The sequence below is a fragment of the Musa acuminata genome, chromosome BXJ3-4, assembly GCF_036884655.1.
Source record: "Musa acuminata AAA Group cultivar baxijiao chromosome BXJ3-4, Cavendish_Baxijiao_AAA, whole genome shotgun sequence".
In the NCBI taxonomy this organism is placed as follows: Eukaryota; Viridiplantae; Streptophyta; class Magnoliopsida; order Zingiberales; family Musaceae; genus Musa; species Musa acuminata.
Window position 1 is genome coordinate 46,627,885 of NC_088352.1, and position 12,048 is coordinate 46,639,932.

A 12,048-nucleotide genomic window follows, 5' to 3' on the forward strand; every position below is an offset into this window, starting at 1 on the left:
TGAATGAGAAAGCCTTCTGAACCATCATCTCCACAGCCAAAAACTGCATAATAGCATCCCCAAGCAGGAAATGGTTAAAACATGTAGTCTCGATTCTACAAGTAAAGAAACATAATTCAATATCTGAAGACTGGAAGATTTTGTGGCTAAAATCTAACACTAATCCTAATTTTTCTTTTCATTGTTCCAAATTAAGAAATTTGAGAGCACAAACATTAGCCGGAAAGGCGGTAGGTTGGAGAGAAGAAAATAATTAGCTGTCGGTCCATCTTCTCTTGACCTCTGATTTCCACCTCACTTCTTTTAGCTTTCCATCCACCCCATAGTCTCTCTCCATCACAAGGTTAATACCTTCATCTGAGTACCAGCCAACGCCAATGGTGAGGATGCCATCTTTATTCACATCGACGTATCCAGTGACACCTCCTGGAAGCCAGAGAACGGTCACATCTTGCATGTCAAGCACCTCTTCTTCCCCAAAGGAAACAGAGCTCTCGGGCAAACTTCTTTTCTTCAACGTCTCAGTGCACAAATAGACGAAGGGCAAGCCACCTTCAGCTGTTGGTTCGTCACTAAAAATCGGTGTGGCACTCACCTCAAATACCTTCCAAGAACCAGTCAGTTCTGAAGGTTGTGTTCTTTTTCGTTGTGAGAAAGGTTTCATATCAAACTGCACATCACTGGAGCGAATGACAAGTTAGATACCACTAAGCAGCCTTCATTTACCCTCAAATGTTCAAACTCGGAAATCACAAATAATTAGGTTAATCCAAAAAATTAATTTTCACAATATAATGGAAAGTTATATCAAGCATCCTAGGATAATAGCCAGGGTGAATAAACAAATGACATGCTTTTTTTGGCAGTCAATAATATCCTTTTTACTAAATGAACAAGACAACAATTTATCGACACAAAATTATGGATGAACTAAGGCTTCAAGGCTTTCACGTCATTGCTTGCTACAAACTACAAATCGTATCGACTTTCAAGAGTCTCAAAAGAAATATTTTAGGCTCACACTTGGTACTTGTTTTGGATAATTGAAAACCAATTATGCTATATTCTTATATATCCCTACAGATTATCATTACCAACAGATTTCAAGAAGGAACACAATGAACATCAGAATTGTAATCTCCCATCTCAGACATACATGAAACTTCGACTTAAAACAATGAATTGAAAGCTTACTCTGCAACATCGAGATTAGCTGGGCTGACCCACTCTTCTTCATACACGGCAACCCTAATTATTTGAATGTTAGACCCTCCTTCATTCAACTCAATGGTGTGCACAATCCGCAGTCTCTTGTGGCATCCTTTTACTAAACACTGAGCAACAAGGGTTAGAAAAATTACTCAATATATTCAACAGTCTGTTAGAGAAAAGATATTAGGCTTGCTACTAGTGGAAGGCTTGATAACAGTTTCAATACACCAAGCAAAGAAATTTAAGATAAGCAACTGCACAAAATTATTGCAATGAATCACCAGAATGATTTCAGGGAATGAAACACTGGTGAAGAGTCCTTTTTTGCTTTGAATTTTTTCTGTACGCAACCTCTTTTTCCAGTAAATATTGATGAAATGAATTACATGAAAGTTCTACTGGGACTGGATAAACAATCATGGACAGTATGCCTTCCTCAGAGGTCTTTAGTAATGCAACTGCATCAACTAGAAGAGCATGTTTGAAGAGAAAGATAAGCATTTGTTAAAGCAATCATTCAAATGAATTAAGTGTTACTTCCTTTAACACGTTGCTATTGGTTCCAGGCATGGCAACAGCTTGGGTCAGTAAAATCAAATTGTTAGGATAAAAACACCAACCAAAACTTGGCGCTAAGCACATAAGCTAACCTAAGCAATGTAATTCTTTCTTAACTAGATACCGGCACAATTAAAGAAAAGTTAACTAAACAATATTGTTTATATTTCACCACCTAGAGCATTGGAGACAGATCTAATGGATATGAAACTTCTCCCAAAAATCATTTTGATCTAATGTTTAAGGTATGATCATAGGTTGTAACTGTATAAATAGCTAAGTCAGAAATCGCTACTCCCTCCATTTGCTGCTCCAATTCTCTTTCTCTCTATTTTTTGAGAAATCCTCACATACCACTTTCACCGGTAACACCCCTCTAAGCCCCTCTCTTTATTCCTTCCTCACTGTTGTGGTTTGGGCCATCCAAATGGCTTGATGTTTATCATACCAGCTATATGGTCCAGCAGTGATATGTGCCTCAGGAAAGTATTATTGAAGAAAATATTGTTCAGTGTGTGCAAAAAAGTGGACAAAGACAATAAACATTTTATATGATGAAAAAGCAGGATAGAGTAAATAAGGCAAGTGGATATTACATGGACAATGAGATTATGACAAACAAGTGATGATAACATCCACAAAACTTACTTGTTCAAACTTAAAAGTTGGAGAAAGGAAATATTTGGATTCATCAAAACCTTCGACTGGTAAGTCTACAGGACCTTTAGAATATGATCCATCCTGAAAATTGAGAAAATTAGTTAATAAAGAAATATAGTTTTCAGCAGAGGCAACAAGCATTAGCTAGGCAATGAAAAAATGGTGAGAAGCTAGCGTCCGATGGATGTCGCCAAAACCTAGGCAACAAAAGCACCTGTAGTTTTTATGATATTGGGGGAAAAAAAAAAGTATATTGTTCGACATCGGTCGCCATAAAAATAAAAAGACAAAGAAATACATGAAATAAAAAGTAGGTAACCTTTTACTTCTTCTAAGTCCAATAGTTCATGTTCCATAATCTAGGGTGCAGTGTGTTTTATGTGGTTTGTATATATCTTGTGTTTCTGTAACTCAAAAAATGAGAAAGTACATATTATGATTGTACTTCTACTTTCATTTTTGTCAACAACTAAAATTTCTGGAAATCTAGAAACTTCCTACTACTAGAGAACTTTAAAATCAAACATCCTTCCTTATTGGATGATTTCATAACCATTGCTCATTATATTGGGAGCACACAATCTCTGAGATATGGTGATTTTTCACCCAATTAAAGGTATCAAAGAACTACACACTGGATCTAGGATTGGTTGACTTCTAACTTGATCTCTATGATTGTGTGACTGTTCGCATAATCCACTGGATCTAGGATTGGTTGACTTCTAAATTGATCTCCATGTTTGTGTGATCGTTCACAGAATCAAGAAATTAATTCTAATCATCCGTAGACCTTTTGTTATGCAGCTGTTTGGAGCTGGCAAGGTTGCATTCCTTTGCCATGTCAATAAAGTGTTTGTATTCTGGTTCAGATCCCAATATTCATGGTGTGATGATAGTTTGACTGTGTTTTTGCTCGTCACTAACCCGTTTTCTTCTGTGCAGGCACGAGGTTACAGGGAGTGACCCTATGCAAGCAGCTACGTCACTCAGGTGCCACACAACCTAGGTAAAAAGTTAAATCTGTGAAATGAGCTAGATTACTTGTTACCTTGAATGCAGTGAATATGCATTATCTTTGCAGTTCACAGTTTTGAATTTTATTTAGAACAGTTAAAACAACATTTTATTGCCAATTTAAACATTAGATGATAAGGTTGTCTAGTAAAAATTGTTGAAAGATGATATTACTGTGTATTATTGTGTGCTTTTTTTTGCGAATAATTAACATGTTCATACTAAAATAGCTTCGTATCTGATGGCTAATTGACCAGAATAGACATGCAATCGAAACCATTTTAATAACCTAGCGAAAGTTTGGTCCATTATAGTCTTCTCACCATGACATATAGCATTCAGGTTCTAGAGCAGATCAGGTATCTATGATCTTGTTCCGACTATGAAGATGAACACCAGCTCTAGCAGATCAGGTATCTACGGCATTCACAATATGTGCAACTAGTGACAAAAAAAAACACAAATTTCAATCTTGTATGTTTTTTCTGACTCCTATTATCTACCTCAAGATCCCCAATTCAACTCTACAATGCCTTACAGTCCAAACCAAATACAAAGCCCATATGCAATGTTGCAGATTTGCAGTTTATTTCCTACTAATCTTATTCATCTTTCACATAGTCCTTGCAGTCTATTGACTCTAGACATTAATAGGTCCCCAACTTCTACTGGTGGTAGTTTAGAATATGTAAATCAATAACATAAATCCAAGCATTCTCAATAAACCATCACCATCCTTTTCCAGCTACATCTTAAATTAACTTGTGGTCCTCAAGTTTGACAAGTAGCTGTTGCTGTTCTAGTTACCACTAACCAATCTGTGAATTTTTCATCATAGCATATCCACAGACTAAAAAAATTTAATTAGATCATAAAACTATAAATGTAAAAGAAAAAAAAGGTAGCCCCATCAGCAGCTGCAGTAATGTTAAGATTATGGGAAGAATGTACTACAGCTGGTGATGGTTATAAATTACATGTCAAACATAAAAATTAGCTGTAGTTTAAAAGGTACTTGTAATGACTTGGCACTTTCTATTATATAAGAAATATCAGAATCTCAAGATTTTAGACCAAAAATCATTAAAATAATCTATATTCATTTGGTTAACATACTAGTATTTTGCTACATACATGAAATCAACTGTTAGAATATGGATGTACATCATAGATGTTCAAAATTGAAAAGAAAAAAGAGAGACTTACCTCAAAGAAAACAAGACCAGGCTCCATATCCATTACATCTTCCTCCAAATCTTCTCCTCTTGACAAGTCAAAGGAGTCATAACTAGGCAAATCAGAGTTTTTATCAGTGACATCAAGAGTTTCCTTCTCAGAAACGCCATCTTCAGTTTTATCACCTGCTCGATGTTTTTTACTTTCTCCAAATGGGTTCAGAGCTGCCCAATTGGTCTTCCTCCTAATATGAGAGAAGATACCACCTTCAGATACCTTCTCTATCAGTGAACGTGTGTAACAATCATAAAGATTCTCATTTTGCTTCCCAATTCCAATTGGCTCTATTTCAGCTGTAAATGGAGAAAAGACTGCCCCGACACCCTTCCATATACCACTGACACTACTAGCAAAAGTATCCCATGCTGGTTTGATAACAGGTTCCTATTCAGTATGACATCTATTTATTAGAATTCAATCCTTCATATGAAAAGATGCCCTCAAAATAACATGATACTCCTGAAATACAAATATCTGTTTCTGGTAATGTTACTATGTATAACAACAGAATAAACAGAGATATCATGATTAACAAAAATTATATTCTCAAAGGAAAACCATCTGCTACAGGAACCTAGTAGAAATCAACAACTTGGAGGGAAATTCAACATAAAAACCAAGATTTGAACATTTATCCTTGCTAGTTAATATGATAAAAAATAACTGCTTAAAATTGAGCGTAAAAAGTAAATCTTTGGAGGGAAAAAGGATTAACAGGCAATAATCCTATGATGTTATTGGGATACCATTGTCTCTAGAGTTGATTGAACCTATGATGTTACGTTGATTATTTCTTTCTTATTTTACTTAATTTAATCCTAGTGTACCATAATTGGTCTCAATGACTAAGATGTCATATGCGGATTTAACAACAAACAAACCATTCTTTGTAAATTTGTGCTATATTGCATTAGAAAGAAACTTCATAAAATTTCTCATGATTCATCCATTGGGTTCTGAAAATTACAACCACTAACATGTGTTGATCGTTGAGGTTGAGCAGTCATCTATATACTGAAACACCCATTTCTTTACTTAATCCAATTAAATGGTTTCCTCAATTATGGCATGCATCAACGTATTTCATCCAATCACCAATATCACAAACTTGTATCTGTCAAACTGATGAACCAATTGTTTATTATGGCATGATAAGTTGATATCATAATGATAAATGTAGATATTTGAATAGATTGAGGGATCCATCCAGCAACAACCTAGCATATAACATAACCAAAGAACTTATCAGCCTGCTGCTATGTCTCCTAATCCTGCTTACGTAAGAGCATTCAATAACACCAGGTACTATTGAGCTATCAGATTCTAAGGAATTACTTGAACCGATAATGTATACATGGAAAGATTAACTCTACTTATTCTAGCTGAGTGTAAACCTAGTCTTGGTCGCCATTTATGAAATTATATAAGCAAATGTTATATGTGAATTTAATTACACTAATCTATGCTCTACGTTTAACGGAAAACCGTCCAAGATTATATCTTTTACTTCACAAAACAAGTATTGGGTACGAAAATTGGTACTTGCAGTGACACGGAAGGATTCCACAGAAAATTCCTAAATTATATAAGAAATTCTGCAACAAATTCTTGGAAAAAAATTACAAATTGCAGAAACATTACAGAAATATTAAAATCTTAGGGCATATGATGCAAGAATAAACCTTTCTGTCGTTTCAATCAAAATTCAAAAAGAACTGTGAAAGTTTGAGACGAAGAGCCAAGAGCTCGCTCACCTGAGTCTGGAGAACCGTCTCGATCTCCATGAGCATGGAACCAGACACCAAAACCCTGGCACCCGGACCTCTCCTTCCGGCAGACCTCACCCGCCTCCCTCTCCTCCTCCGAGACTTCCGGATCTTGTCCTCCGCGGAGGCCTTGGCGGCGGCGAGATCGTTGTCAATGCTCCAAACATTCTGCTTCTTTTTGGCTCTGATCGGCTCCTTCCTCCGGCCGCCGGCGAGGGAGCAAGAAACCCTGAGGCCAGTGGAAACCCTGTCGCGCTCGGGAAGCGAGAGGGGAAGAGGCGAGACAGGATTCCAGAAGTAGCGGCGGCGGACCACCAGGTGCGGCGGCCGCGGCAGGGTGAGGTTGCCGCAGGCGTCGAGGCAGTAAGACTCCATGCCGAACGAGTAGAGAGAGAGAGAGATGGAATCGGGGGATGGGGAAAGGCGTTCGGATATGGGGAATAAACAGCGAGGGAGATCACTGCAGGCGGACGATGTTAGAACACGGTGCAGCGTTTCCACCACTGATTGCGCGCCGCGTCGCGATCACTGATGGGAATGGTCTGTTTGCCAAACCGAAAAACAAATCATTTACCCGCACCACGTACCCCGAGTTCGAACGAAAGGAATCGAGGGTCGGGTCCCACATAAACCCCACGTTGCCTCATTAACAACCACACGGTTGAGACAGGTAAACATGAGACTATATATATATATATATATATATACCCTTTTCGAATATATATTAATTGATGAGCTGAGGGTAGACCTGATGCCAAGCTTAATTAATAAAACACAACCAAAGATATACATATTAATATGTATCAGTCCATTTTGATCTATCTATAACTTTCCAAAAGTGAAATTTCCCTGACTAATTACAATAAGAAAGGTAGACAATTCCGTAAAGAGATGGATGGATCCATCTTGTGATACAAAATTGCAGCAGAACATAGAAATATACCAAATAGTGGTCGAAAATGCATTCTCATGCAACAGCAGCTTGCGGATTCTGCTCGAAAACACGCTTGCCCCATGAGCTGATCCTTCTTTTCCTCAGCCTTTCAGCAATGGCGAAAGCCAGTTCCAGGGACTGTGAAGCGTTGAGTCTGGGATCGCAATGCGTGTGGTACCGAGAACTCAAGTCATCATAAGTAACTGCCTTTGATCCTCCGATGCACTCTGTAACATTCTGACCGGTCATCTCCAAGTGCACTCCCCCTGGGTGGCTACCCTCTTGTTCATGAACATCAAAGAAGGCCCTTAGCTCAGACTGCATTGTTAAGACACCATATTCTCATATTGGTCCAAGATTCAAATTGAAAAACCATCATTTATCCACGACAGATTAAAGTCAAGCTCACTCTGATTGCATCGAATGAACGAGTCTTCAGGCCACATGGAGCTTTCACCGTGTTTCCATGCATTGGATCGCTCACCCAAGTAACTATCAGACCAGCTTGACGCACAGCTCTAATTAGATGAGGAAGCTTGACGCGCATACTCTCAGCTCCCATTCTTGTGACTATGGTTAGCCTTCCAGGCTTGTTGTGATGGTTCAAAATCTCACACAGTTTGACAAGCTCAGATGGATCCATTTTATCGCTTACCTACAAAAAACCATCAAACTGTATCAGAGGACCAAACAAGAAAAAAGAAATTGGATATTTGGCATAATCAATTACATGGACATATTTTTTGTCAAATATAAAAATGAAATAACATTGATGCCTGTTGCTTCCCAGGACACAGGTTGGCCAACACACTTCAAACAAAGAAAAAGCTTTTCTAGCTAAAAGTATAAATATGCGCAATCATAAGTTTCCATGGTTCATAATTATTTGACAAACCTACCAGCAGCATCAAGGCTGCGGCATCCGAACCCCTAATATCAATTCCTATTTAAATTACCATAAGCAACAGATGCCAACATTATCTGAAAAGTTTGAGCAGATTCAGGAGGATATCATGAACACCTTTATACCCAGAGGATTAGCAATTCCACGGAGAAATTCAACATGTGCACCATCTAGCTGCCGTGTCCTTTCTCCAACCCAAAGCATGTGGGCCGAACAATCATAGTATTGCCCAGATGTTGAATCTTCACGAGTCAATGCCTGCTCATACGGTAGGTGAAGGCATTCATGAGATGTCCAGAACTCAGTTGTGGCCATTATTGGATGATTAGCAGTCAGACCAGCAGCAACCATAAATCCAATAGCATCATCAACCCTCTGAGCAAGCTCCATATATCTGCTCGAAACCAACAGTCAGAAGGGAAAAAAAAATCTGAACTTCAAAAACAGTATGCAAGAAGAAACCCTGATCATATATATTTGTTAAATTCCTGAAGGACAGAAAGTTATTATTGACATTACTTGCATTCATCAAACTTAAGTACCTATTAATGAGACTCTTTTCTAGTCTTCTATTCATTGAAGAAGATACTGCTGTTGTTGTAAAGTAAGCTAGAAACAAAGGTCCAACAGTTTGCATATTAAAATGTGCGGTGGTACAACCAAGCACAAAAAGCTATCCTGTGACAGAATATTAATCATGAAACTAAAGAAGCACAGGGTGAGTGATACAGATAAAGAACATGCAAGGTATAGATGGGCCAAAAACCTGTCTCCTTGCTCACTGTGCTCTACAAAATCAAGGTTCCACTGTGTGACTCTCTGAATCGACGCATAACCACCAGTAGCAAATGCTCTAAGGAGATTCAGAGTTCCAGCTGATTGGCTATAAGCTTTAAGCAACCTTTTTGGATCTGGCTCTCGAGATTTTTCGTCAAAGATATCACTATTGATATTGTCGCCCTGATAACTAGGAAGTTTTACACCATCTTTTATTTCAAATGGTTCAGATCTGGGCTTCGCAAATTGACCAGCCATCCGCCCAACCTGTTGTATGGCATTAAAGACAATAATGTCCACCCAATAACATGAGATGATGATGCAGACTTTTCAGATTTATTACTTCAAAACTTAGTAATAATCAGACATGAGGGACAGCTTGCCACAATACAGAACCATTTTTTAATAAAAAAAAAGAAAGAATTACTTTCAAATATTTATTAAATCTTTCCCACAACACACTGATATAGTGCCAATTCAAGTAAATTCCATCTGTAAATTTAACACTGAAGAGCTCCAACTTTTTGTCAGATTAATCTGCAAGACTATAAACAAGCACCACATCTCATAAAAACTAGCTCTTTAACAGGTTTTTTTTCATAGTATCAACCTGTGCTTCTCACTACTGCAGTGATCTATAATATATCCCCCAAGCTACCAGTGATCGGAACTATGGTGAAGGAAATAGAGATGCTGTTAAAGATGGAGGAGACTTGATCATGTAGAAATACTGAAATTCTCACAAAAAAAACAAAAACAAAAAACAAAAAATTGATTGAAGAGTCCGTCGAGAATTGATTGTGGATGCCAAAGGTTTATCTAAAGTTGAAGATCAACAAGCCAAGAAATATATCACCTGTTCAGAATCTGTTCGTCAGAGGCTAAAGTCTGGGTTCCAAGATCTTCTACAGTTATTATTAACTCATCACAGTCATGTGAGTTTTATGATAACAAAATAGGAAGAACAGATCCAATGGAAGGAGAAATGAGCAAAAGGTAACAGAAGTCAGAATCCATCATTCGTGAGAATCTTTTGATCAACGGGGCAATCATGATAACATGAGTACAGGCAGTGAGAATAAACTGATGCAACTTGAGTTTAGATTAGCCTAGGTTTCATCATGTTATGTGAAGATTAAGCCATGTTTAAGACTGAAATTAAGATATATTTTCTTTTTCTTACTTAGATGACCATTCATTTTATCTTAGGGGTGTTCAGTAACCTACTTTGAGTTGTCTAATTACATATTAGTAACAAGAAGTTCTAAATGCCACTTCTAAATAATGGAAAGTTTTCTTCAAAAATCTTGTACCATGAGTTATCTAATATAAAATTGGATCTTATAAATCAAAGTCAGTTGGAGAAAGCATAAAATCACATAAAGATTTGCTCTTTGTGGTATGTTCCTTCATTGCCTTTTCTTCTAATCCTTTGCCCTTCTCTTTTGAAATTTTCTTCAACCCCTCTAGTTTCTTATTCCTCCATTCCATCAAAAATTGTTATAACACATTATTTATTTTCACAAAATAACAATGATGTATGGCCAGATTTCAGTATGTCGCTTCAAAACCTATCAAATCTGAAATTTGGACTGGAAGAGAATACAATTTTGGCATTTGAGTTCCAAAAAACCCACAAGACATGGATACAATTTCATATTTAAGGCAATTAAACATCTATTTCAATTGTTGCAGATAATCAAAATAAATGTTTCAACATAAACAGCTCAACTTAAAAAATGAAACATTTCGGCTTGTATATAACTTTCTGTCCACCAAATATCAACACAATTCAAACCTTTTCCAAATCAATATCGCCGACAGGGCATACCTTAAACTTATGGGCTTGCAAAGGGATTAAACTTTTAATTTCCATTTTAAATTTTTTAAATATTTACAGACAGACCTTCTAAATGAGAAAATTACAGCAAGGAAACGACAGCAATTGCGCACTTAAAAGAGTAGACGTGATGGATGTGTTAGATGGATGGTAAACAAATTAATCACCATAAGATTTACACAAACATTCTTGTTTGTCAAATTTATCTACAGATGAAGTGTAATTCCATATAACTCGAAAAAAGCAATTTGCATAAACATTCTTGTTTAAAACTTGAAAGAAAGGTCCAACCTTGATGATGGGCATCTGTCCTCCAAAGGTCAGTACCACCCCCATCTGCAACAGAACGCGAAAAGTGTCCCTTATATTGTTCGCGTTAAACTCCTTGAAGCTCTCGGCGCAGTCTCCCCCTTGAAGCAAGAAGGCCTTCCCGACCGCAGCCTCCGCGAGCCTCTCCTCCAGCCTCCTCGCCTCCCCTGCGAACACCAGCGGAGGGTACGCCTCCAAGCTCCGGAGGACCGACTCCAGCTCCTCCTGATTCGTGTACGCTGGGATCTGGAGCGCCCGCTTCGACTTCCAACTACCCGGCGCCCAACTCGTGGAAGATGCCGCCTTCCCTCCCGCCGCTGCAGCCGAGACGATTGGATTCCTGGAGCAAACGGCGACTTTGGAGGGGGACGAATGGCGACTGATGGCAACAGCGGTGGGGGGGAGGGAGAAGACGGCGGAGAGATTCCCGGAGGCAGCGAGAGGCGCCATTGCTCGGTAAACTAGGATTAGGGTTTCTACGGCGATGACGATTGCCGCGGTGGCGCGCTCCAAAGGCGTTTCGTGCTCGAAACGGACGTTATCTTGGAAATATATACGGGTGAGGTTGGAGTGCGGTCACCGCCAGTGAGGAGTCACCGAGATGAAATCTAAAGATTGTCTTGCTTCCGAGGTCGAGGAAGGCGACGCACGGGAGGCGGGGCAGTTAGTTGATTCCGTCGGCGTAGAACATTACATGCGGACGGCCTCAGAACCAGTCAACAATGGCCCCATGCAATCGGTACGTAACAATAACTCTGAAGCGTGACAGCCATGTGCGCATCCAAGTGATAACGCAGAGTGGCCTCACACGTGAGGCCTCTACCGAGAAGTGATACGG

General features: G+C 38.7%; 2 protein-coding genes across 2 annotated transcripts; both read right to left on the reverse strand.

Annotated features, from left to right (window-relative positions):
* Positions 1-29: 29 nt before the first annotated feature.
* On the reverse strand, positions 30-6,877 carry LOC135636272 (uncharacterized). Its single transcript, XM_065147914.1, has 5 exons — positions 6,435-6,877; positions 4,651-5,064; positions 2,419-2,511; positions 1,195-1,334; positions 30-680 (listed from the first exon to the last, which is right to left on the reverse strand). Exons 1-5 carry the CDS (start codon positions 6,819-6,821, stop codon positions 254-256), a joined length of 1,461 nt encoding a protein of 486 aa, XP_065003986.1. The 5' UTR covers positions 6,822-6,877; the 3' UTR covers positions 30-253.
* Positions 6,878-7,189: 312 nt separating this feature from the next.
* On the reverse strand, positions 7,190-11,796 carry LOC135636670 (phospho-2-dehydro-3-deoxyheptonate aldolase 1, chloroplastic-like). Its single transcript, XM_065148552.1, has 5 exons — positions 11,193-11,796; positions 9,051-9,328; positions 8,402-8,678; positions 7,790-8,035; positions 7,190-7,698 (listed from the first exon to the last, which is right to left on the reverse strand). Exons 1-5 carry the CDS (start codon positions 11,658-11,660, stop codon positions 7,414-7,416), a joined length of 1,554 nt encoding a protein of 517 aa, XP_065004624.1. The 5' UTR covers positions 11,661-11,796; the 3' UTR covers positions 7,190-7,413.
* Between the last annotated feature and the right edge of the window lie 252 nt (positions 11,797-12,048).

Excerpts from the sequence above, each read along its gene's own strand:
- LOC135636272 (XM_065147914.1), bottom strand. The coding sequence starts at position 6,821 with ATGGAGTCTTACTGCCTCGACGCCTGCGGCAACCTCACCCTGCCGCGG. Across the intron at positions 1,335-2,418 it reads CAACTTTTAAGTTTGAACAA|TGTTTAGTAAAAGGATGCCA; the intron begins GTAAGTTTTGTG and ends CTTGTTGCTCAG. Across the intron at positions 681-1,194 it reads GCTAATCTCGATGTTGCAGA|TGATGTGCAGTTTGATATGA; the intron begins GTAAGCTTTCAA and ends CATTCGCTCCAG.
- LOC135636670 (XM_065148552.1), bottom strand. The coding sequence starts at position 11,660 with ATGGCGCCTCTCGCTGCCTCCGGGAATCTCTCCGCCGTCTTCTCCCTC. Across the intron at positions 8,679-9,050 it reads CACAGTGAGCAAGGAGACAG|ATATATGGAGCTTGCTCAGA; the intron begins GTTTTTGGCCCA and ends GGTTTCGAGCAG. Across the intron at positions 7,699-7,789 it reads GTTCATTCGATGCAATCAGA|TCTGAGCTAAGGGCCTTCTT; the intron begins GTGAGCTTGACT and ends TTAACAATGCAG.